Below are 25,155 nucleotides of genomic sequence, written 5' to 3' on the forward strand. Positions count from 1 at the left end.
ATCGGCCTATGCTGCCGGGTCGAAATAATAATGCAGTATACATTGTGATTAAAGTCAGATGTAATAGTTTTGGTAGATTTACGTGCATCGAGGACTTTGTTAGTCATCTGGCGTATTATTGTTGATTATTTGTGCAAAAAAACAACTGTTTCCAGTTGTGAGCATTTTGTCATAAACATGGCTCCAACGATTCAGACACAATCTCAACGAGAAGACGGCCACAGGCAAGTAAAAACAAACATGTTTACACGGGTGTTAAACTACCTGGTCGTCTTCATTGGATCATTCATCTTATTGAGTTAATGTTAAAGCAGCTACAAGTCGTCGACATTTGCTTATCAGTGGGTCAGTTGTGTCCAACATTAGCTAACGATGCTAGTTAGCAGCTAAACTAAGAAGGAAGCGTAGCGTCAAGTAGCTTGCTAGGGTAATCAAGCGCGCTAACCTGACTATTTAGCGTTAATTAAATAATTTAGATAGCGTTAAGTTCATTGTATCTATCCAGTCAGTCGTTATAACGTAACACAGAGGCACATCAACTGGCCAATTAATGAAAACTGAACGTGTTTTTTTTAAGAAAGCTAGCTAAAGTGAGCCAGTCCTCATGCTAACAGTAACGTGAAGCTAGTAACGCCAGGCAGAGCATCATGCATTAACCTAACTATCCGAGACTATCATGTGAAGACAGTAACTTAGTGGAGAGCATTCGCACACAGGCTGTTCTTTAGTGGTCTAGCTACAACCTTTTAGAAATGAAGTTAAGTGGTTCCCACAGTGATTCTCTGCATAAACAAATGTAAACACGCATCTATCCACCAAAGCATAATTTAAGAAACGGTTAACGAGAACAGTGAATAACGCTGTCACACTCTAGCATTAGTTTATAAGAGATGGTCTGACACGTTTCTGTTTTCTCTTCCAGTAGGCCATCCTCTCACAGAACTGTTCCAGAGAGGTAAGCGCATTTAGCACTGAATAGTATTTATTATCGTGTACAGTCATTCCGAGTGCCTCCTTTTTAAACGTATGCAAAAAATGTCTCGAGTAACCCAAACTGTACTTGTGTGCCCATGACAGGTCGGGGGTGGTCTGTCGAGTGAAGTACTGCAACAGCCTTCCTGACATCCCCTTTGACCCCAAATTCATCACATATCCGTTTGATCAGCACAGGTAAACATCCAGCCTCTCCGTCCACAGGGGTGGAGCACACACACTGATGAACATGGGCACAGCTTGACATTTGTTTTTTTCCCCTCTTGTGGCAGGTTTGTACAGTATAAAGCCACTTCTCTAGAGAAGCAACACAAACATGAGCTCCTGACCGAGCCAGACCTTGGGGTCACAATTGATCTCATCAACCCAGACACCTACCGCATAGACCCAAGTAGTAAGTCTCTCGTTGTCGTTGCATGTGACATAGTGTACGTGCTTCGTCAAATGTCAGGGTAGACTGAACCCTTCTTTCAAATTCTCAGTACTGCTGGATCCTGCTGATGAAAAACTGTTGGAAGAGGACATCCAGGCTCCATCCAGCTCGAAGAGGTGAGGCTGCTGAATAGGCAGCTTTTATGGTCTTGTATATTCACGTGGAGGTATGTTGTTTAACAGTTTCATCTTCCCTATAAGGTCACAGCAGCATGCCAAGGTGGTCCCGTGGATGAGAAAGACAGAATATATTTCCACGGAGTTCAACAGATATGGCGTTTCCAACGAGAAAGTGGAAGTCAAGTAAGTTGGCGAAATGTGTTCACGTTGAAATGACCGAATAGTAGATGGTTTTGTGTGTGTGTAATCTAAATATGTTTTGCTTTTAGGATTGGTGTATCTGTCAAACAGCAGTTTACAGAAGAAGAAATCTACAAGGACAGAGACAGCCAGATTTCTGCCATTGAGAAAACATTCGAGGATGCACAGAAATCGGTGAGTGAGCTCTGCAGAAGTGGAGGACTGTTTGTAATGCCCAGCTGTCGGATGCAAATCAGCACATTAACCCAAAATGCAGAAGTATTTTGGGCTTAAAAAGAATGTGCTATGGTTCGTAAACATGTTGTGGTTTCTCTCCAGATTGCACAGCACTACAGTAAACCCAGAGTTACTCCTGTGGAGGTCCTACCTGTGTTCCCCGACTTCAAGGTGAGCTGTAATTTCACTCTGTTTATTTACTTTGAGTCTCTGTGGATGACTTCAAATGAAATGCCACAGGCACTGTAGCAGGAGAAGTGCAGGGAGGGAAAAATATGTAACACTTCACAATAAAAGACAGGAAATGTACATGCAACTTTAACAAACAATCTGTTGTTGCTCGAGGTGCTTGTTTACAGATTTAAATAACTACGTTTTGTACACTTTGGTCTCTTTCTGCAGATGTGGATCAACCCATGTGCTCAGGTCATCTTTGACTCTGATCCTGCACCTAAAGACCATACAGGTCCACAAGGAGTGGAAATGATGTCTCAGGCCATGATCAGGTATTTACAAAATATCTGTTGCCTGGATGTCTGTTTAAAGACTAAAATTTTTGCATAAACGCTAATCATGTTTCGTGTCTTCATTGCAGAGGTATGATGGATGAGGAAGGAAATCAGTTCGTGGCTTACTTCCTGCCCCATGAAGAGACAATCCGCAAGCGGAAGAGAGACTCCGATGAGGGGCTGGATTATATGCCTGAGGACCTGTACGTGAAGATACTATATGAAGAAAATCATACATTTGAAAATCACTTTGCTTTGCTTGTACACCAGGAAGTAATAATAATGCTTTTTATTTTCTGTTTTTGCAGGTATGATTACAAGATAGCCAGGGAGTACAACTGGAATGTCAAGAACAAAGCCAGCAAGGGTTATGAGGAGAACTACTTCTTCATCTTCAGAGATGGAGATGGTGTTTACTACAATGAGCTGGAGACACGGTGAGGCATTGATCAGACTTGTTTGTTGGTGCACATCAACATGAAGACAGGGAGATATGCAGCTGGTGTGTTATCGACTGCAAATGTAGATGTTTTAGAGAGTTTGTTTGTAAACTGATAAATGCACAAAACGAACAGCGCCACGACCCTGGTTAATGGGGGTTTGATGAGAAACCGCTGGGCCTTGTCCTCTTACAGCTTTTCTTCTGTCCTACAGGGTACGTCTGAGCAAGAGGAGAGCCAAGGCTGGAGCCCAGTCTACCACTAACGCAGTGCTGGTGTGTAAGCACAGAGACATGAACGAGAAGGAACTCGAAGCCCAGGTAAGAGTACTTCCTACTTTACTGATTTTCTTGATGTTAGACTGAACACTTTGTTTTTTTTTGTTTTTTTCCCTTAAAAGGTATTTCTGGCACTTATTGTGACAGTGCTTATTTATTGGAAGGAAACCTTTTGAATTATAATTAGTGACTGAATTATCATTATTTGTCTTATTTAATTAAAGCCTACTTTTTCGTTCAATACCTCCACATTTATTTAAAAACCACAAAAGTAAGGAAATAAACGTAACCTAATATTAATTACATTCATTTGGTTTTTCAACATGATCTAAACAAAGTAGTTGCAATTAGGAAAGGTGATTTGTTAACGCCACAGTAATATTTAGATGAATTGCCATGGAGACTGTATTTGTCTGTGTTTTTTGTATTTAACAATCCTTTCCAACCTGACTCGACTAATCTAAACTGATGACTGAAACTGTTCTAGCATCACCTCTAAGCTGAGGTTATTCAACACTGTACTGATGGCTGATTCTCTGTCATTGTGATTCTTAGGATGCACGTAAAGCTCAGCTGGAGAACCATGAGCCAGAAGATGAAGAGGAGGACTTGGATAAGGACATGCAGGACTCTGGTCAGTTTTCTTCTATTCCCTACACGTGCATTCCTCATCACTGTGTTTGTACTTATTCGGCCACCTGCTGCACTGTAGTAAGAGTAGGTCTGTGAAATAACGAATTTTTTCTTCTATTTCTGTCTGTGATATTTGAATTGTCTTCTCAAGGTGATGATAAAGAGAAGGGCAGCGGCAGCGAGGCAGAGAACTCCGGCAGTGAATCCGAGAGGGAAGACGAAGAGCGCGAACAGAAGCCAGTGGAGGACGAAGAGGAGGCGGCAGCGGCGCCGCCCCCAGAGAAGCGGAAGAGGAAGACGAGCGGCAGCGGCAGTGAGAGCGGCGAGGATAGGACCAGAGAGATGCGAGACGAGGAGGAGATCTTCGGCAGCGACGACGACGACAACAACGACAGCGACAATGACAACGACAACGACAACAACGAGAACAACAAGAACTCCGGAGCCAGCGGGGAGGAGGGCAGCGGAAGTGAGGACGAGAGAGGGAACAGAGGAGGCAGCAGGAGTCGCAGCGCCTCTCCTGCACACAGCGAGCGCAGCAGTGACCACTCGGAGACCCGGGCCCAGAGTGGGAGTGGAAGTGAGAGAGGCTCAGATTCCAGTGATGCCAGTGACAGTGAATAGAATCTGTAGTACGGACACCTTTCTTACCTTTACGTTCAAACACGGCAGTGTTACGCTGTCACTGACCTCACTGAGCTCAGTCTGGGGATGTAGTTTCTTATGATTGCAAATATCAAATTCCATTTGTGTGGGAGATGCTTATTGTTTTTGGACTGGGCACATCTCTCTTCAATCGCGTTTTTAACTGTAGATTAAACTTTCGCACCTGTAGCTATTTGTCCACCATTCATATTGTTTTTTTTCTGTCAGATAATTCCGCACAGGATCATGTAAAAATGTCTCTCGGCTTTTGACTTGTCTTTGTGTTGCGGCTTTAAAAGTGATAATAAAATGCAGGTGACGTTTTGTAAGAAACGGTGTTCACAGGTTGTTGTTTTTCTCTCTTTGATGGATTTAGGGAACCTGTAAGTAATCCCGTAACTGTAACTTTATTTTATAATCCGCCCAAAGAAGTAAAGGACTGTCGTCCGTGCTCCATTTAAAAATGTATATTTGAATTGTGTAGTCGGTTTCTTGTACAAAATAGGGGATTATTCATGTCTACAATTGTTATTTTTAATGTAAAACTGACAAATCAAAACTTCCTTTCATACAGTAAGGCATAACAATAACATGCACAGCAATTGAAAATGACGGTCGACGGCCATGTTTCACAAAGAAACCGACTGATAGTATTGCACATTCAGCCAAAAAATCCCAACTGGTTCTTCAGCCACTCTTCTGTCAAGTCATCAGCATTTCTTGTTTCAAAGACCTCAAAATAAAGGAGAGAATTCAAGACGTCAATGCTACAACACCATAGAGACTGAAAGAAGTTCAGAGATATTAACTCAACAATACTCAAGCTGCTCATGAATAAGGTAGAAGAATGAAAACAAACAAATGCATCTAAAAGTACAAATAACCTGCTAAACATGTTGCCAATCTACTTCCAAGTAATTAATAATTTGGTTTTATAATCAATAATTGTCCCATTTGAATGTGGCCAGCATACCAGTGGAGTCATAACGGACTACAGGTCATCATTTTGAGTCCATTACCTTAGTGAGCTCTGCAGCTTGCACCAGTTGAGTCTTGCTGCCTGCATACATCATCTGTTGCGCTGGCTTACATCCTGTTCAAACGAAATTTACATTATTCCAAGAGAATCTGTAATTTGACCAGTCAAACATTCCTCTATTATAATTTTTAATAAAGTGGATTTCAGACAAAAGGAGAAACTGTTCATTTAACAGTTAAGTTGTTCTACGGAACAGAACAATATTAATCAGAGGAGAAAGATTCAAATGTAAGGTACTGGTATTACTTACCCATTGGACTGGAGAATATGAAACACAGAGGGTAAGACACCCTTCCATCGTCATGGACATATTTGTAGCTGTAGACCATGAACGTGCAAGACTGTCAAGGAATTTAAGACTTTTTTTCAGCTTCAAAACACTGATGTACTTTGTGTGAATTTAAGAACTTTGCTATATTCTTAAAACGGGATGAGAAGGATATCTGGGTTGCCGCTCTGGGAGTTCATCTCTCAATTCATCCAGGGAGATGTCCTAAAAGACAAAGTTGATTTGAGTTTAATTGCAGAATAAACCCGCTCCCCACCTCCCCAAAAGCACTGATTTGACTTGCCTCATATTCTTCTTCAAGGATAACAAGCTGTTTCTCCATGTCTATTTTCACTAAGAAATAAAAAATGATTAATGAGGCTTTTGTTTCATATTTGTTGATGCACTGATATTCGTAAGGGATTTGAATTTGTGTCGATGAAATGTGTAAACATTCATCAATAGTGTGATACTTACTTAGTATGGCAGCATTGTTGGTCTCTTTTCGAAATCTAAACTTTTTCAGTTTAGCTTTCAGACTTTCATCCACTTCACACACAACCAGAGAGCTTGACTGCAAAATGGTGTCAAAATATATCAGTCAAAATGTGTCAGTCTCAGAAATATCAAAATCTGTCCCGATGCTCCTGATAAAGTTATGTGGATTGGCCTACAGGCCAGAAATAGAAACAAAGAAAAGGGGGTAAGAGACATTGTCTCCATCTGTTTACGATGTCTCTATCCAGCTCGCATGTACGCATTAAACATTCATACAACTATTCTGACATATTGAGGGCAGGAAATGCTTTTGCTGCGACATGCAAGAATGTAGTTTCCTGTTTGAAAGTGTGCGGCGGAGGGTCGACTTGTGTCGTGATGGTTCAAGTTAAAAAAAAACCACACAAACATGTATGAATGACAGTTCATCAAATCCAGTACATTTCAAAAGAAAAGCAAAATCTTTCAAGCAATTGCATCGGATTCACCTACCATTCTGTTCTGCCTTCCTGTCTTTAAGATGAGAGGGCCTTGTTGAAACAGGCAGACTTGCGACAAACTGACAGCTACTCTCAGACTGTCAACCTCCTCCTGATGTCGGGGGAGTGCAGGCAGCAGTTTGGCTTCCTGTTTTCACAACACAGCTCAGCCGAGTGTTGCACAAAACAATCTTTTTTTAATGCATGTAACGCATTATGGAAAAGAATATGCACAACAAACCTCTGAATCTTAGTATGACGGATGAGATTGTGTTGATTGGATCCACACAGTTGGAAGTTGAAGAAGCACAATTTTACTCTATGTTGTCTATCACAGTCATGTGATATCATTAGTGTGATTAGGGTTACTCTCACTTCCCATTACCATACAGGGATGGGCATCAAATAGAAACTTGCAGAGCTCGAAAGCTTCCTCAGATCCTTTAAACTAACAATAGAATGATTGTACAATTTATTATGTAAGTAAAAGTATAGAAACATATGCAGTAAAACGTAAGCTACGCAAAAGTAAAACATCTTCATAAAAAAAAAAAGGTTCCTGTCACAGTATCATGTTACTGTTACTGCTCTCTACTGGTAGAAACTTTCGGCATGTTGCAGCTGCGGCCCCACCCAACTCAGTGATGTGTAAGCAGGTCTCTGTACCTCTGTGTTCTGTGGTGTGTCTTTTGCCTCTGACAGCTGAAAGAAAACACCTGCTGCAACATCCGATTGTAACTAACAGACATTGTGCTTTCAGCACATTCAGACTAATGCAACAGCAGTTATTTGGTGTTGATTAACCCTTAAACAGAACCCACTTTATGGAGATCTTTGTCTTTATCCTAAATCCTAAAATGATCTATCCATTTACAATTTCAAAAGGTGGTTATGTCTGAAATGCCTCCCTCTTTCACAGGAACTATTCCCTATGTAATTACCACTTGTTTTCTCTGGTGCTGCGACAATCAAAAAACGAATTACTAGATCATAGGAAAATGAACTGGCACAAACGTTAATCCATTAAGCCTTTATCAAGAGAACAGGGTGTAGTTCAAGTGGTTGGCCATTAGTTGTGGAGTTGGTGGTTCAAATTCCTTGGCCAGACTAACTCTTCCAGCTTCTCCAAAGTGAGGTTTCACTGCTTTAAATCATTGTAAATTAGGTATATTTAGGTTTAGGTTTTATTTAGGGTTTTTGTCAGACAAAATGGGCAATTTGAGGGCATCCCCCTGGGCCTTGGGAAAATGCAATGTCAGCATTTTGTGACGTCTTCTGGTTATCATGTTTCTTTGCCCATAGTGCCGACTTTTACTTCAACAAAAAGACATTGTGTGTTTACCAGCTAGTTCATGAACACGGTATAAAGCTCAGGGTCTATGCCACATGTGTTTACATATCAGGGTGGAAGCGATACTTTATTTACTCGACAGTGGGAGGAACAAAACATTGCGTACCGTCCAGACGTGTGACGTCGTACTCACGTCTTGCGTCAACTCAAAATCGAAGTAGATTTCTCCAGGCGTACACTCTTTATTTTCTGCATTGCAATAAACATTTTGTACATAACTCCTTTAACATGGCCTGTTTGAAACCACGGGAGCTTGCCGCTGTAACGGAATACCCTTAGGAGCACCTCGCATGGGATCGAGATCTACGCTTCTTTCAGCTAAGCTAGCGTTATTGCATCTGTTAGCAAAACTTGCTAGCTAAGAAGCTAGCGCTAGCACTTTAGCGATCCCTACCGTCGAGCTAGCTATGCAGTAGCACGTTAGCCTAGCTCGCTAACCAGTGACAACTGACACAGGTAAACAACAAACCTTTTGAGTCTGTTTATTGTTAATCACAACTAACATAACTCCACACAGTTAACTAGCTAGCTACAACCGGCTGTCGATTAAACGTGCCTGTTTGCACCGCTAAGATTGAAGTAACGTTACGAAACGTTAGAGAAGGGGTAACAGTTAGCAACAGCGTTAACGGAACAAAACAAATCCCGAATCCCTCACCACTTACTCTGCTGGTCGAGCTGTTGATGGGGGAAACGAAGCTTACTAAAGCACTGAATCACTACGAAGCAATTGTGTGTTTAAAATGTTTTACTGTTTCGAAGCATTTGATACAGTCAAGAATGTCGACACCTGCTGGTTAAACCCTTTGTACTGCATTTGTATGGGTGGATTAAGTCGGAGAACCATGGTGAAACACTTAGTTAGTTAGTTAGTCATTTGACGCTTTCATTTGAGCTATTTTCTCAGTAACGCTTCATTTGTAATCAAAAGGTCTACAGCGAAATACTAAGGCAGTGTGGGCAAAAACATCCCGTATTCAAAACGAGCGCGACACCTCACTTTACGAGGCCTCGTTTGGGGTGGTCACGTGATTTGCTATGAAAAGTCTATTCTCAATAACTTAACTGGACCAATCTAACTCTGGCTATTTGCTATCTATTGCCAGGCTCCCGGGTTTAATGTTAACCTGTCTCGCAGGGATAATCATGACAACTGCTTGTTAGTGATCGTGTTAGTGTTCTACTTGTCTTCAGTAGCGGATAAACAGTGACTTATAATTAGCCAACCTGTTGTAAATGCAGTGCACTGAAGACGGTCCTTAGCAGCCGGTTCAGTGGTTTGTGTTAAGCATTGCTCTTAGCGGTAATGACCTGGACTCTTATCTTTTGGATTAAGTGTTTGGCACTCCTTTTGTGATCGACTTGCGCCCTTTTCATAATGATAGGAGTCTCTATGAAGTGCTAATGTTTATTAGTAAAGCTTACCTCAAATAACACTTTATGGTCACAGTTACTGATCCCTGCCATTCTTTGCATATCATAAAATGTTAAATACCTTTGGTGTGTGCTATAATCTCTTATTTATGTATGATTCTACAAACGTGTTGCTGTAAATTCAGTTTGTCATCTCCATCATTATGCAAATTGTGACTCTTGTTTGAGGCCTTCAGGCAAAAAAAAACATATGTGCCCAAACAAGACTGTCTAAGATCATATTCCAGCACTAAGTCTGTGGGATGAATAGATCCACTTAATCCGTCAAAGCACTGGTGTTCATTGTTTATATATAAACATGTGGTTGTTGTCATGCTGAATGCAGTAAAATTAGAAAAGATAGACCAATCTGGAATGTATATACTAAGTAAATATTGGGTTGGTTTATATTTTATGCTTGAAGTAGACATTGGGTGAATTGTCATTTAAGATTTTTCTCTTTATCTGCTTATTGATTTTGTTAGGGTACAGATGATGTGATCCTGAACATGCCACAGTGAAAAACCAAGCGTTTCCTGTTTGTGTCGCTGCCACCTGCGATTGACACACTTAAAGCCTGACTTCAGAAGACACCTTCCCCAATAATCTACACGGCATCCCTGTCTGCAGCTCCTTCTGCACCTGAATCATGTGAGGGCCCCTCGGTCCAGTCTGAGGGGATCCCAGGACTGTTGCAAATACGCCCCCGCTGTGCGGGGTGAGACTGAGCCTGTCTGTGTCTGAGAGAGAGAGGGAGCAGTCTTTCCAGTACCCCCCCCCTCCCCATCCACACATTCCTGTTCTCCTCACCAAGGAGACACGCCATGATGTTCCGAGACCAGGTGGGTATCCTCACAGATTGGTTCAAGGGCTGGAATGAGTGTGAACAGACGGTGGCACTGTTGTCCCTCCTGAAGAGGGTGTCGCGCACCCAGGCTCGCTTCTTACACATCTGCCTTGAGCACTGGCTGGCAGACTGCACAGAGATCCACATCCTCGAAGCTGAGGCCAACAATGCAGGTAGCTGAGAAGTTTTCTTATTATAGGAGTATTGTATTAGATATTATTGATTATTTCTGATTATAAAACACTGTTCGTTCCATCTTTTCCTAAAACTGAACAAACTAGTAATTAAAAATGAATTGCCGGTGAAATTCTCTGTTTGCCCTTTGTCGTCAGCAATTGTCAGCCAGTGGCATCAGGAGCCTAAGGAGAAGGTTGTGTCCTTGCTGCTGTCCCACCTGCCTCTGCTGCAGCCGCGCAACAGCGAGGCCAAATGTGAGTACATGAAGCTGCTGCAGAAAGTGTTGAGTCACACTATCGAGAGCAGCCTGTTTGTGGAAGAAAGCAGGCAGCTGCTGTCCTACGCGCTCATCCACCCGGCCACAACACTGGACGACCGCACCTCTCTGGCCATGTGGCTGAACCACCTGGAGGAGCACCTATCCAGTGGCTACGCCCCCCGGGCCCCGTCTAGCCCCTACCACCCGCGCCAGGGCTCAGATGAGTGGCCCAGCTCTGCCGAGGGTCTGGACCCCGGTCACGCCTGGCACGACTCATCCAGCACGTCTCCAGCGGGCCAGAACGGACACATGTCTTTCCCAGGCGGGATGTCCTCTCCCATCAACAGCAATAACACAGGTAATGTTTGCCATCCTCCATCTTTCATATTGGGGGGGAAAGATCTTATTCACATTTCTTAAATTTCTTTCACACAAGTTCCCCAGAATTCCTGTCGTTTCTCATATATTCGTTGTTTCTCTGGCCAGGTCTCGGTGGACACATGCAGCCCAGCCCTCTGAAGAAGTCCATGTCCGTCATTCCTTCCAGTTCCCAGGCTTGCGTCTCCGAGTGGGTCAGCCAGGATGACATAGGGGGCCGGCAGAGCTTCATTATAGACCACGCACCCCTTTCGCCCCAGAGCAGCGTAGCCTCCTCGGGCAGTGAGCAGACAGAAGAACACGGCTCCTCGCGCAACACTTTCCAGGAGGATGGTAGTGGCATGAAAGGTCAGAGTTCAGTACCTAATTGAGCCAAGGCGTGCAGCCGACAGCTGTGAAGCCAAAATGTAACATTACTTTTTGTTGTGTCCCTTGCCTGTATTTTTTTTCTAGATGTTCCCGCATGGTTGAAGAGTCTCCGCCTTCATAAATATGCATCTCTGTTCTCCCAGATGACCTATGAAGAGATGATGATTCTCACAGAGCACCACCTGGAGTCGCAGGTTCTTAAGACTCCTTACAACGTACTGTACACTGGGGCTTTGATTACTCCACCCTCCTTATCAATTGTAAACATTACTGTCCTCGAACCTGATGATACATCAACTCTCAATGAGGCATGAAATTAAGCGACGCACCCTACGGTTATATTGAATCAGCCACACATACAAATAGTGCGATCTTCCCTCTGCCCCTTGGCTTTAATGAAACAAATGCTGATTAGGTTTGTTATTTAGTAACTGTATGAATTGCACAGTGTTTTCACGAGAAATGACTCGTCTGCTTCTCAAGGCATCTTGTTTTTTTTCTCTCTCTCTCTCTCTCTCTCTCCTTTTTTAGAATGTCACTAAAGGAGCGCGGCATAAGATCGCCTTGAGTATCCAGAAACTGCGAGAGAGGCAGAGTGTGCTCAAGTCTTTAGAAAAGGTAATTCAATGGCAGGATGTTCTTCTAATGCTTGAAAAGGGGACAAAAGTGTTTGGCCTTGAGAAAGTTTTCGCTTTTACTGATAAAAATAAGAAGTACCCGAGTATATACTCGTTGAAGATCATGTGACCCTTGATTTAGTTGCATTGAGCAATTCCCTTTCAAAATGTTGAAATGCTGATCTACAGCTTGGATATCTTCCCGTCTGCACAAACACACCACCCTTAAACCCAGAGCGACCTCTGGAATAGCTTATACACTGATGTTGTCATCCCATGGCAGGATATTTTGGAAGGGGGCAACCTGCGCAACGCCCTCCAAGAGCTACAACAGATCATCATCACACCCATTAAGACCGCCAGCCTCCCCAGTGCGGCGCAGATCGCCCTAGACGCAGCCACCTCCCCGTCAGACGCCACAAAAACAGGAGCAGACAAAGAGCCGGCCTCAGAGGGCTTCCAGTCCCACAACCCACCTCCCTGTGATGGAGACTCCTCCGCCACACCCATCTCAGACGGCGACATTGCTGGACAGTTCACCCGTGTCATGGGTAAAGGTGAGAGTACGACATTTTTGAGTACACGACTACAGAGGTAGTTATGCGTTTAGTCCTGATAGGAAGCGCTAACAGTCGGCAGCATAACAAAACACTGCAATAATGCTGTTACGGCATTTTATGCCCATTTCAGCATTCAACATAAAACGCATAGATACTTAGTTATTCATCCATATCTACCCTCATAAGAACATGTATCTCTCAGATCCATATCTACCGAATTGATATTAACGTACAAACCCTGGCTTCTTTTTGTTTCAGTGTGCACACAGTTGCTGGTGTCACGGCCAGATGAGGAGAATATCAGCTGTTACCTTCAGCTCATTGAGAAGTGTCTGACACATGAGGTGAGAACCCGAAGATACATTTTTCATTTGCTTAATATACTGAGGTCTTTTGTGTGCGTACATTTGTGTGTTTTTGAAATAGCATAAAGACAAATGTACATGAATTGTTAGTAATGGAGAATCTTGTAATCATTTATAGTTTTTTTTTCTCTTTAAAATGAAGAATAAAACAGTTTTTTTCCTTTCCAGAAGGATCTGTTCATGCTCGGCGAAATTGAATATTTTGTTGTTGTGCTGTCTCTTTGTCTGTGTCAGGCCTTCACAGAAACTCAGAAGAAAAGGCTGGTGTCCTGGAAGCAGCAGGTCCTCAAACTGCTCCGCCTGTTCCCTCGGAAAGCTATGCTGGACATGCCTGTGTACCGACAGAAAGGGTGAGACTCTCCCTCGTTACCTTTGACCTCCGTCTTCAGCGAGGGAGATGTCGGACCGGCTGAATGTTACACTCTCCCTGCACTCATCCCTACTCTCTCACTTTTACTTTCTCTTTCAAATAATAACTCGCATTTCATGATATGAGGTAGTGTCAACAATTAAACATTCAGTTAGGTAACTCGCATTGAATAATGATGTTTCCTTTTTTGTTTTTTCCTCCAGCTGGACCTATGGGTCCAACTCGCTCCCCACAGCAGGCTCTGTGAGTGGAGTTGTAGGGCGGCGGGGGCAAAGGCAGTTCCAGATGACTCCTCGTGGACTCCCAGCGGGACGCATCGGTCTTCTGAGTCCCGGCGGGATCGGGGGAGCATCTCCACGCCACACACTCACTAATCCTGCGCTGGCAGGCCAGGGTAGACAAGTCAGTACTCCTGTCAAGGGACGAGCATTTTAACACCAGTTTGTGACACGTGTAGCTTGTCTTTAGATTGTGGACAAAACTGATCGAATCTATCGATCATGTTGTGTTTTCTTTCATTTGTTTGGAAACTTTTTTTGTTTGTTTTTTTAAAGTTACTGTTTAGAACTTTTAACAGGTTTTTCTTCAATATGTCCACTCACTAAGTCTGAAGGGTTTGACCTGCGTGATGACATGTCTAAGGAGTCATAAAAGGCCAGAGTAAACATTTATTCTGAAAGGAAAACAAGTGGGAAAAAACGAGAGACTTTGGCAGTTTAATCTGTACACACACACACACACACGACAGTACACGGGGTTACGAATCACATTTTGATATGAATTGATTTATTATCATAGCTTGAGGGGCTTCTGTTTGGAGTCTGAGGTGAAAGATAAGCAAACCATTTCAACGTTCCAGGTTGAGTGGCATTTGCGTAATGAGAATTTGTGTTTTGCCTTTTTATAGAACCTGTGGTTTGCCAACCCTGGGGGCAGTAACAGCATGCCAAGTCAGAGTCGCAGCTCTGTGCAGCGGACCCACTCGCTCCCGGTTCACACTTCCCCGCAAACCATGCTCATGTTCCAGCAGCAAGGTATTGTATGAGGTCAAGCCTCTTTCATTCTTCTTGAACATGGTGTGTGTGTGCACTTACCCACAGTCTACCCCAATCTCACTAGGAGCTCATTCCCATGTTGCGTCTAAAAAAACGCATTGGAAAATGCCAGCCGTGCCACTTTCATGCTCGGGGCATGCTTGTCTGCGTCAATTTAGCTGACCTTTCAACACGATGTTGTGACTTTTCCTCCATATATATATAGAGTAGACTTATATTTCAGTAAGAAAGAAACGGTATCTGACAGCTGTGACGGGTTGTTTCCTGTCACATGGCATGCGATGAGCGCTGTAGCGTTCCAAAAGTTGCACTATTTTTATCTCGGGGCACAGCTGTTGTGCCCTGAAAATTAGGCACCTTGGAGCGCTTGGGCACCTCGGCGGAGTTGCTCTTTCATTTGACCGCGCTTCCGTGCATCTACATCGACAACAATGGATTTGAGGGTGCAAAAAACATTACGACTGCATTCACACCAAATAAGGCGGTGTGGCACCAACGCCCATTCATTAGGATGTGGCTAGTGCCGACAGTGGGGACGCAGGTGCTGCTGAAGAAAAAAAACCTGAGATTAAAAAGTTGAAACCGAAGCTTCGGTGGCCAATCACGTAACCGGCGATCCAGAGCTTCAGGACCACGCCGTGAGGGAGCAAAAGATGTGAATCGTTGTGCTGTCGCTTGGTGTTAATGGGACACAAAATGACACAACCACACTGTGCTTATTGCGGCAACGCTTGGATTGGTGTGAATGCAGCCTAAATCTGATGTTTACATGTTACCAACATGTTGCTTATCTGGAACTCCTTTCATTTTTCAACTAAAATACATTTTTTCCAAGCTAAACAGGAAATGATTAATGGAATAGAAATAATTTGGAATTGGGAGATTTGACTCTGCTGGTGAGTTTTGCAATAATAATAGTAATAATAATAATGCCAAACCAGAGAGCTGCTCTCCCTCTGTGCCAGGGACAAATTGACAAGACAGCTTGGCGGCATGTTGCAGTAAACAATCTGTCACCTCGTACAATATACATCAATTTGGATTGCTGTGTCTGCTGTGCCAGGTGCCACACATGAGCTTTGTAGATTCATCTGACCTGTTATTTTTCAGTCAACAAAGGATGTTTCCACAACGGAGCATCCTGTGTGAAAGCAAAACAAATCACAACTTGTACGAAAACACCAATGTTACACTTTCCATGTCTACAGCTAGGGGCGGTGGATTATTTTGGGGTATAAACAGGGGGGGAGAGGAGGGTATGACATGTGACAGGTCCTCCGCTGGACTTGAAAAGGGGTGTCGTAGCCATATGGATTTGAATAACTCCATCATAGACCCTCACCCTCAGTCAACCGAGGAATGGAACAGACACGCGAGTATAGAGGGAACATGAAAGTAGACAAACTGAAACTAGTTCACTTGGATGATATTCCAGTAACTTCCTTCATCTCTATTCTATTAAAAGACGTGTTCCTCATTAAAGACGCAAAACAAAAGTACATCAAAAGAGTGAACCTGTGTGTTCTTCTGGAAACTCAAAATGATCCAATTCAACCCTGTCTATGCATAACGCATCACTGCACAGTCTTGCCACAGAGTATAATTATCAGTCAAGGGTTAAACTTGTCATCGCTGCCCTGTGTACTGAGGTTTCACCTTAAAGCTTAATTATGCGCTTAATCATGCGCTGTCCCTATATATATATATATATATATATATATATATATATATATATATATATATATAAAATCATGTCTGCATCCACTCTGTACAGTTCACCCCTGACATCATAAAACATCATAAGTGCGTCTTGAGTGACCGCTTGTGATCACGGTTTGGTTTGTAAGCGAGTGAAATGTAAGCTGTGACTCACGCTGAACACAGAATACACTTGACTTTAGCCATGCAGCTAGAGTACCTCACCTCAGACTATATTTACATCAGAAAACGTCACATGTTTGATCCAAGTGATTATCGTGTTGTTCATTGTTTAAAAGCACGTTTCAGCAGTTATGCATCATGCAGTCCTTTCCACAGGAAGCTTATCTGGCAGTTTATTGTAGGGAAATGTGTGAATAATGCATCTAGCACGAAATCAAATTTTTTGATGTGAGGTAAACATCGTGCTTAATCATGTGTGCTGTTAATAGTTCAGTCATTTAACATAAAGGGGGCTTATTTTTCGTAGTTTTGTCTTTGTTTTTTTTCGCGGGGACCAAATGATAAAACTCTTTCAAACTAATTCCACCACCACCCACTTTATTTGATTCAAAATGAGGATAAACTTTTTTAAGGTCTATTATAACGATCAGCTGTGTGGTAAAACTGTGTGCGCACAATTATTGACAGTTTGACAGGTTAAAGTCGAATCCAGAAGTAACTGCGAACTCTAATAGACAGTTTGAATAATAACGTTCAGCAATGTTTTCATTTCCACTTAATCGTTAGAAATAATATGCTTTACCGCTGCATGCAGTTTTCAGTGTGTCAGCACTATTTGCCTCACTTGGTCCTTATTAGCGGCAGATACAGTACGATAAATCTTGTTTTGTTTGTGTGGCTGGCAGCAGAACTACTCGATGCAGTTACAGTCACCTGCTTCTGATTATTATCAGGTCAAAGAATTATGAACATTACATACACACAACACCAGCTATTCATCAGCACACATACACTGGGTGTTTTCATCTTCAACCAGAGATAGCATACATGTGCACTGATGATAGAAAAATGGCAAATAAATCATGGTTGGACATTATTTATTTGGAAAAAAACCCCACATATTGACTTCCTGGCAATCCTGACAGTAATATAAATTCCACTTCTACTTTCTCATTCTCACAGAATGCCAAGTTCCGGGTGCTGACCTGGAGATCAACCCCACGCTGGAGTCACTGTGCCTCAGTATGACAGAGCATGCCTTAGGGGGTAAGTGTCCCCCAGCAGACCGGCACTAAATAGGCCGCCGGCTGGCAAACCTCCCACTAAACCATCAACGAGACGGCGACACCTTTTCATGTGTTATAACTAGGCCGCGAGAGAATGGATCCAACGAACACCAGGGAAAGCAATGCACGCTAATTTGTTCACACGCACGTTCTCAGAGATGGGAGAAGTCTGTTGACTTTTATAATTCATATTTAATTAGTTATAGTTGTGTATTAATTTTTAATAACATCTAAATTATGCAATATCATTAGTCAAGTCACAGTCGGGGTGCTCTCGCAGAGAGAGAGACACAGAGGCTTCCCTTTGTGCATCATATGGTGCTCTTGAATGACAAAATGTGCATCATAGTGTCAAACACATGCTGAGTATTCTGTGACTGATGTAGAAAGGTTTCCCTGTTGCATGATTTATTTATTTTTTTCAGATGTAGATGAAATTCAAGGCATTTAATCTATTTTCCTTCCTTTCTCAGAGACAGATAAAGTTACTGACATAGGTACGTAGCATACGCTTAGTTTAGCCTAGTTTGGCTTACTTTCTGGATGTCCAACATTAAGCAGTAGAGACGCACACACTGCAATTTATCCACAGATTGCTGTTGAAACTATTGATAACTATGAGATTATTAACAAAGACATTACAACAAACACCATTTTGTTAACATACACAGCGCTGGAAGGTGAACAAATGTATATTTTGTCTCCAACATAATTGAGAGGATATTGTATGTACTTTAATTCAGCATAGTGCTGCTATCTCTCTAGAAACATATTGAATAGATATAAAGATATACTTCAATGATTGATGTACCATAACATATCCATGGACACATTAAAAAGGCATCAATAACTTTGTGCTGGCCTTGGGAGAAGAACCACTCCTTTTTTAAGGATGACATGTGAACGTTCCAGTATATTTTATGATTGTAAATGTCTTGAAACATATTTATTCCAATCTTTTTCCTCAGATGGAACCGACCGGACATCAACAATATGAAAAGAAGAAAGGAAAAACACACTTCAGTTGAGGCCTGTTCAGTTCCTCATCACCCAGCACAAAGATATACGTATGCTTAAAGAAAACCAGGCAAAGCAGTCACTACAAAATGACAAAAAAACTGTGTATATGTTCTCTAATATTTTTGTACTTTATTATATACAACTAAGTTTATTAAAAATGGAATACAGATGATTATTATATTGCAGGACAGAAAACAAAAAAAAAAAGAAGCAAAACTGCTCCATGTCACCTGCAGGACTGTGACATGCCGGGCAGAGGCTCAGTTGGCTGTGGTCTGAGAGGAAAGCGGTGGATTGGTGCTGTCTTAAAGGGGTTCTGTTCCCTATGAGTTACTCTTCTTTTCCTCCTGCCTTGGAGCAAGGCTTCTTTCCAGAACACACTGACGCCCACAGCCCCTGCACCACATAACACGTAGATTCAGAAAATGTCCGGCCAGAAGCAAGGCACTTTTATGAATTGATCTCTGATATCAGCCACCAAACTGTAATTGGGCCTAGGACACAGTCGCCAGTACACTTCCCAACCACCCCGATTGTTGTGTAACCAGTGCTAGTGAGGGTTTGTGTTGGGTTGAAAACGTACAGCTTTTCTCTGTTCTTTTTGTCCGCTCTTGAGGACATGTTTTGTGGCAAAAGGAGGAAAGAGAGGACCAAAAGAATTGAGTAAAAGCTTGTAACTCTACCACAGACATGCAACACGTAGTGAAAGCAGAAGTGACTGTCCTCCTCTAAACGTCTACAAAGCCAAAGAGACGGGTTGTGCGATTGTTTATTTGAGAAGGATAGTTGTAGTGAGCTGCAACAGAATGGTATAATTTCTTTTCTTTCTTTTTTTTTTTTTTTTTTAAAAGAACAGCAGACCGAATAATTTATGCCAGCTGCAATTTTGTCTGTTATTTTATGCCCTACTACATGAATGATGATGAATCTCATTTTGTGCCGAGGAATCCCCCGAGGGGTGAATAAGGGCCGGTGAGGTACGTACTGTGCGAGAGCTGATTCGATATTGAATTGATAAAAGCGAGCAGGGTAGAGTGTTTTCAATTTTACTCACTCTAATGCTGGGTGAGGAAACTAAATGAAACCCCATCTCAACCCTCTGGCCTCCTTATGATTGGCTCTGGGAAAACGAAGCTTGATCTAGTAATGAATGCTCCGCAGCGCAGCGCCTCACCCTCTCGGTGCCCTCTTCCTCAAAACAGCCAACGTGGTGATTTGATGAGTCATACTTTTTCAAGGTGCTTTGACAGTGTCCATATTTTTCTGTTTGTGTCTCAATGTGTTTCAGTCTCAGAACCCTAACATTATCATGTGGTATCAGTGTTGAATCCAAAAAAAAAAAACTTGTCTTATACGGCCTCTGTCTTTGAATGTGGCAGAGCGGAGGTGCATGTGTGTGTAATATGGTCTTAACTTTTGGATCACCTTTTGGTTGCATCATAAGGCAGGGATAACCATTCACCTTTTATTTCAGCAGAGCCATAGGAGGTCTGTCAAGTAAAGATGGTTATTTACAGATATCTTTTCCAATTGTATTTTTTACTCTCTCCCTTGATATTGATAACTTATGCTTATTTTCTATAATCGCATGTTTTGCCACACTAATACAGCACTGTTGTAGATAGAGGACATGGTGGTTGATGGTGAGCCGAGTCACCAACAGCTAAGAGAGCAGAAATCTTGCAACTACTGTTGTATATCTATACCGCCTAAATGTCACTGTTTACATCTCTCTGGGGATAATGCCCAATTCATGTTATGTGATGTCATGAATACTCCATTGTCTCACTATGTAACGCATTAAAGAACTGACGCCTTCTCGCACATGAGCTGGCTGGGTAGAGCCTGAAAACAAAAGCCTTCTACCCCTTTACATAGTCTCAGTAGGGTTTTTCAAGTGAGATCCGAGGCATGTAACGCCTGCTTTTCTGGTGATGCGGTGACGAGAGAGAGAATTATCTTTCCTGGCCTTGTTATTGAACTGTTAACTGTCATGTCCTGATAAACTGTTCATGTGGTGCCTGAAATGCACAGCTCCAGCATCCTCAATATGTTGAATTAATGGTCTTGAGTAGTATTCTAGTCATGGATTTCTTCAGAGCAGGCTCTTGGATAGATCTGACTTGCTAAAAGCATCACACTCATGCCCGCAAGGGACTTCAGAGAGTTAATGCCGGCAACTTTATGACTCGGCTATCTTTCTTTTTTTTTCTTTTTTTTTAACTATTCACTATCCTGTATATCACGTCTGTTATGTTACAAATGGCTCAGATGATCCTTTTCATAGCCTCTAGCTTTGGACGGCTTACATGTTGCTGCAAATAGACACAGAGGTACAGTGTAGCACATTTCTGCAAGTGTCTGTGTGCATAATGAAGATGCAGCAGGTGATGACGACGCTTATCTGAGCCACAAATGTGATTGTGAGTAAACGGAACACTAATAACAGGCCAAGGAATATGTTTACTCCATGTTTACATTCCAGCGAGGCATGAAATGAGTAGGGAAATGCACTTCATGAGTTCAGCCTGGTGTTTTTTTCACATACCAAGCATCCACTAGGAGGTACAGAGCCTGTGTCATATGGAGACGTCTACCAAGTGTACCCACGATTGTGTTCATGTCCCTGCCAGGCTTAATTATTGAATAAATGCTGCCAGCTGTAGGCTACATTGCATATATTTGTCTTGTACAATTTATATTTAATTCTAATGACTCCCCAGACATTTTTCTAATATTTTATGAACTTTTTGCATCCCATGCTTACTCTACTTTTTTACTGTCACCCATATGTGTGAATGGTCTGAAGTGCAGCATCCGCCGGATCACTGACAGTCCAAATAAAGAGGTTCAGTTCTTTTGCAACTTCACTTGTGGTTTGTGTTTGTGTCTGTTTACTTTGCTACACAATACACACGCATTTTAGCAGCTGAAAAAAAATCGCTGTCTGCTTTTCACATTACTCTCATTTGTCATGTTACAGACGCCCTTCATGTTCTGACGTTCCCCACAAAAAATACTCGTAATTACTTTTTACTTCCGGGTTGCACGATGTTAGCATTTAATTTATCAAGCTAATATGAGCTAGCCGCATTTTTTGTTAAGGCCATTAGTTTATCCAAGAGGAAACGGGAGCTCCTTCGTCGTGAAACTTCATAACAACTGCTCGGTATGTTCACAGTCTGTGCTATGGTTGAGAAAGCTCGATATAAGTTGCCATGAATACAACATAACCTGCAGCAAAGAGTACCCAAGTTAGCAGATAGCTAGTGTTAGCTATCCTGCTTACGTAGCCTACCAAGCGTAAACAGCTAATGTTAGCTTTGCTTGCTAACGATTTTAGCTTGTTAGCTAATGCTAATGTTATAGCTAGCGGCGAAGTTTCCAGCATAAAGGGGGATTCGAGTCGTCAAATTGCCTCAAACAATTTATTTGACATCTCAAAAGTATTTAACGTTAGCACACGTTAGCTCAAGTTGAGTGGTATAAGTTGGAAATTATTAATCGACTGTTCACTTTCTTTAAATACTAGTTGACGTTCTTTGAGAGAGGAACGAGCTCCATCCCTGGTCATGACCGTTTATTATCCATTTTTAAGACAAAACACCTGGGTTACGATGGAGAACACTTCAGCTGATTAGTAGAAGAGCTGAGCATCATAACTTATAATACTTTCAGGGAAAGCACATTTGATCTATAAACTTAAACCTAGTTACTTGTTAGGGACAGGTTTTCGGTTGTGTGTTTTAGGCAGGATATATACAGCTTCCTTCTAGAGTTAGAGGCCAGAGAAACGATACAGTTGGTTTGATCTGTCAAACTCGAAACTGGGCCAGAAGTTGTTTGCTTCTATGAGTTCTCAATATGTTCCAAAATGCCTTGAATTCAAAGAATGTTCTTGAACTCTTCTCCTCTTATAGACTACTCAAAGTATCTTAAAAACTAGAAACACTTAATGCACAATTCAACTAACATTAAACCACATACAGCCTCCAAAATGACTATACAGTTGAATCAATTAGAGCTGCAAAGATAAGTTAATTAGCACATCAACAGAAAATTAAACTTTGGCTATTTTGAGTAAAGATTGATCAAATGACAAAAAACTTTTGAATTTACTGGTTTTCCTAATCTTCAATGATTTTGTGACGGGTAGTTTTGACGCTTTCTGGATTTACAGATTAATTGATGAAGAACATAATCAACAGATTAAACTATGATGACAATAATCATCAGTTGCAGCTCTAAAACGTACACCTCTTCAACATTTTTAAACATAAACTCAGATTATGACCTTCAAGAAGGAAACATTTTGAGCAGAGCTGTTGTGTTGGGATTGCATCAGTTTCACTATGACTATGTTATCTTAAGAAGTTAATTGCCGGCTTTAAGCGGAACTCTCATTTTGTTTTGCAGGTCGTTCTAACTCTGTGACCAGAATACACAGACAATGATAATGATGTCTCAAACTAGGGATGTGGATGGGAAACTACCTTCCAAAAGCTAACTGCAATTACAACTCATCCATTGGCAACTCCCCGGAGTGGCACAACTGTTGCTTTTTCACCACATAACTCATCATGTCACTACCCAAGGAGTCGGGGAACCGAGGTAAAGAGCGAGAGAGGGGGGCCCGTCCGAAGGTGAGACAAAGCCGGTCAGAGGAGAGACGAGAGCCAGGCAGTCGACGGAAAGGTGTGAAGGGGAAGAAAAAAGGCCTCGCTTCCCATGAACCAGCAGCCGAGAGGCCGGTCAGCGATGGCTTTGAGTACGGGGAGCTGTTGAGCGACCTCGAGTCCAGGGACCAATCTTCCTCCTCACCTTTGAAGGAGAGTTGGCGATGGCAGGGGTTGGAAGCCGCGGCCTCATTTCTCGGACAAGAGCGGGTCACGTCCAGGCCGGGACTGGGAACAGTTGGCTCTGCTACGGAGACACCTGCACCCGGTGAAGGTGAGAGCAGAGGGTCAAGCAGCAGTCGCACTCTCCGGCAAAAAATCCAAGATGCAATGGGGCAGTGTTTCCCAATAAAGACTCACAGCGCGGCGGCACCGGCGCCGTCTCCGCAGGCTCTTCCCTCGACTGCCTGTGCCTCCTCGAGGCGCAAGATCCACCTCAGCGAGTTGATGTTGGACGACTGCCCCTTCCCTGTAGGGTCGGAGCTGGCTCAGAAGTGGAATCTCATTAAGCAACACACGGCCCCCATTACCCAGCCTCCCTTGCTTGATTCCGCCGTGGTGTGCATTGCCCCTACGCCAGCCATGCCTACTGTGGTGGAGGACGTAGATGACAGGTTGCGAGAGCGCAGGCGCATCAGCATCGAACAAGGTGTCGAGCCGCCACCCAATGCAGAGATCCACACATTCGAGGTGACGGCCCAAATCAACCCCCTCTACAAGCACGGCCCCAAGCTGGCTCACGGTATGAACGAGTTGGCCGGGGCCGACAGAGCCTCGGTTCAGCAGCAGCAGCAGCTGCTCCTCCAAAGACAGCAGCAGCACCACCAGCTCCTTCTACAGAGCTGTTTGGACACTCTGGATGAGGTGGTGGCCTCCGCTTCGGCCTCCGCCTCCGCCTCGGCCTCCGCCTCCGTCCCCGCCTGTGATAATACAACCCCCGACCCCGTGGTTGACCCAGAGGTTACAGCGACCAACGTGCCCGCCAGCGCCATACTTCCTCCGACTGAGGATCACAAATCTCACGATGGCTACCGCATTCACACTCAGATCGATTACATTCACTGTTTAGTTCCCGACCTGCTGCAGATCACCAACCTCCCGTGTTACTGGGGGGTGATGGACCGCTACGAGGCAGAGACGCTGTTGGAGGGAAAGCCCGAAGGCACCTTCCTCCTGCGTGACTCTGCCCAGGAAGACTACCTCTTCTCCGTTAGCTTCCGCCGCTACGGCCGCTCGCTACACGCGCGCATCGAACAGTGGAACCACAATTTCAGCTTCGACGTGCACGACCCCAGTGTCTTCCACGCTCCCACGGTCACGGGATTGCTGGAGCACTACAAGGACCCCAACTCCTGCATGTTCTTCGAGCCCCTGCTGTCCAACCCCATCCATCGCGCACAGCCCTTCAGCCTGCAGCACGTCTGCCGAGCGGCCATAAGCAGCTGCACCACCTACGACGGCATTAACGTGCTTCCCATTCCAAATACTTTGAAAAAGCACCTGAAAGAATACCACTATAAACAGAGAGTACGTGTACGGCGAATGGACACCTGGTGGGAATGAAGAACAACAACAAAAACAGATTAAAAGAAACTACTAAACACATTTTTAATGCTCCCCGAACTGAACTGACTCTTGTTCCTCACTCTATCTGGCTGTGTTAACCTACACTGCACTATAGTTATTTATTTTATGTCTTAACAATTGTACTAACCTACACTGATGAGACAATATGTAATCTCACTGATCTTGCACACTTTAAAGTTCTTTATGCTCAAATTAAACAAAGTTATTTAGATCTGTGACCCTCACACATCCTTTTGTCTTTCCAAGTGTGACTAAATCAGCTTAATTGTCTCACGATGGGGGGAAAGTGTCCTAGTGTCAATCGAGATGATTATAATCGAGTCACGTGCTGAGAAGGTGGAATACATCCTGACACGGTTTGCTTCTAGTTATCTAGCATTGGAGTGCAGCACGTTTGAAGAATGAATCCTTG

General features: G+C 43.1%; 4 protein-coding genes across 7 annotated transcripts; 3 read left to right on the forward strand and 1 right to left on the reverse strand.

The window, feature by feature from the left end:
• Positions 1–9: 9 nt before the first annotated feature.
• On the forward strand, positions 10–4,855 carry paf1 (PAF1 homolog, Paf1/RNA polymerase II complex component). The gene is made up of 14 exons (XM_079166126.1): positions 10–224; positions 923–955; positions 1,078–1,170; positions 1,266–1,387; positions 1,476–1,542; positions 1,627–1,728; positions 1,815–1,920; positions 2,065–2,133; positions 2,365–2,468; positions 2,558–2,674; positions 2,780–2,908; positions 3,126–3,231; positions 3,745–3,823; positions 3,974–4,855. Exons 1-14 carry the CDS (start codon positions 178–180, stop codon positions 4,444–4,446), a joined length of 1,647 nt encoding a protein of 548 aa, XP_079022252.1. The 5' UTR covers positions 10–177; the 3' UTR covers positions 4,447–4,855.
• A 132-nt stretch (positions 4,856–4,987) lies between these two features.
• gmfg (glia maturation factor, gamma) lies at positions 4,988–7,093 on the reverse strand. Of its 2 annotated transcripts, XM_079166127.1 has the most exons (8): positions 6,993–7,093; positions 6,765–6,899; positions 6,252–6,348; positions 6,079–6,128; positions 5,950–5,999; positions 5,757–5,839; positions 5,487–5,560; positions 4,988–5,200 (listed from the first exon to the last, which is right to left on the reverse strand). In XM_079166127.1, exons 2-8 carry the CDS (start codon positions 6,765–6,767, stop codon positions 5,129–5,131), a joined length of 429 nt encoding a protein of 142 aa, XP_079022253.1. In that variant the 5' UTR covers positions 6,768–6,899; positions 6,993–7,093; the 3' UTR covers positions 4,988–5,128. The 2 variants fall into 2 exon arrangements, with proteins under 2 accessions (XP_079022253.1, XP_079022254.1); XM_079166128.1 differs by lacking the exon at positions 6,993–7,093 and having other exon boundaries at positions 6,765–6,901.
• A 1,175-nt stretch (positions 7,094–8,268) lies between these two features.
• samd4b (sterile alpha motif domain containing 4B) lies at positions 8,269–21,345 on the forward strand. 3 transcript variants are annotated; one of them, XM_079166156.1, is made up of 13 exons: positions 8,269–8,558; positions 10,001–10,535; positions 10,695–11,156; positions 11,285–11,524; positions 11,630–11,760; positions 12,077–12,163; positions 12,446–12,719; positions 12,981–13,066; positions 13,322–13,437; positions 13,661–13,859; positions 14,365–14,491; positions 17,357–17,440; positions 18,429–21,345. In XM_079166156.1, the coding sequence occupies exons 2-13, from the start codon at positions 10,340–10,342 to the stop codon at positions 18,455–18,457; spliced, it is 2,031 nt and encodes a 676-aa protein (XP_079022282.1). In that variant the 5' UTR covers positions 8,269–8,558; positions 10,001–10,339; the 3' UTR covers positions 18,458–21,345. The 3 variants fall into 3 exon arrangements, with proteins under 3 accessions (XP_079022282.1, XP_079022283.1, XP_079022284.1); XM_079166157.1 differs by having other exon boundaries at positions 11,630–11,739; XM_079166158.1 differs by lacking the exon at positions 8,269–8,558 and having other exon boundaries at positions 10,494–10,535; positions 10,705–11,156.
• A 178-nt stretch (positions 21,346–21,523) lies between these two features.
• On the forward strand, positions 21,524–24,927 carry socs9 (suppressor of cytokine signaling 9). Its single transcript, XM_079165798.1, has 2 exons — positions 21,524–21,649; positions 22,897–24,927. Exon 2 carries the CDS (start codon positions 23,061–23,063, stop codon positions 24,717–24,719), a length of 1,659 nt encoding a protein of 552 aa, XP_079021924.1. The 5' UTR covers positions 21,524–21,649; positions 22,897–23,060; the 3' UTR covers positions 24,720–24,927.
• Positions 24,928–25,155: the final 228 nt, after the last annotated feature.

This window comes from Pholis gunnellus, assembly GCF_910591455.1.
Source record: "Pholis gunnellus genome assembly, chromosome: 9".
Lineage (NCBI taxonomy): Eukaryota > Metazoa > Chordata > Actinopteri > Perciformes > Pholidae > Pholis > Pholis gunnellus.

Excerpts from the sequence above, each read along its gene's own strand:
- paf1 (XM_079166126.1), top strand. The coding sequence starts at position 178 with ATGGCTCCAACGATTCAGACACAATCTCAACGAGAAGACGGCCACAG. Across the intron at positions 2,469-2,557 it reads ATGTCTCAGGCCATGATCAG|AGGTATGATGGATGAGGAAG; the intron begins GTATTTACAAAA and ends TCTTCATTGCAG. Across the intron at positions 3,232-3,744 it reads AGAAGGAACTCGAAGCCCAG|GATGCACGTAAAGCTCAGCT; the intron begins GTAAGAGTACTT and ends TGTGATTCTTAG.
- gmfg (XM_079166127.1), bottom strand. Across the intron at positions 5,840-5,949 it reads CTCCCAGAGCGGCAACCCAG|GTTCATGGTCTACAGCTACA; the intron begins ATATCCTTCTCA and ends ACAGTCTTGCAC. Across the intron at positions 5,561-5,756 it reads CATATTCTCCAGTCCAATGG|GATGTAAGCCAGCGCAACAG; the intron begins GTAAGTAATACC and ends TCGTTTGAACAG.
- samd4b (XM_079166156.1), top strand. The coding sequence starts at position 10,340 with ATGATGTTCCGAGACCAGGTGGGTATCCTCACAGATTGGTTCAAGGGC. Across the intron at positions 11,761-12,076 it reads TTCTTAAGACTCCTTACAAC|AATGTCACTAAAGGAGCGCG; the intron begins GTACTGTACACT and ends CTCCTTTTTTAG. Across the intron at positions 17,441-18,428 it reads GACAGAGCATGCCTTAGGGG|ATGGAACCGACCGGACATCA; the intron begins GTAAGTGTCCCC and ends CTTTTTCCTCAG.
- socs9 (XM_079165798.1), top strand. The coding sequence starts at position 23,061 with ATGTCACTACCCAAGGAGTCGGGGAACCGAGGTAAAGAGCGAGAGAGG.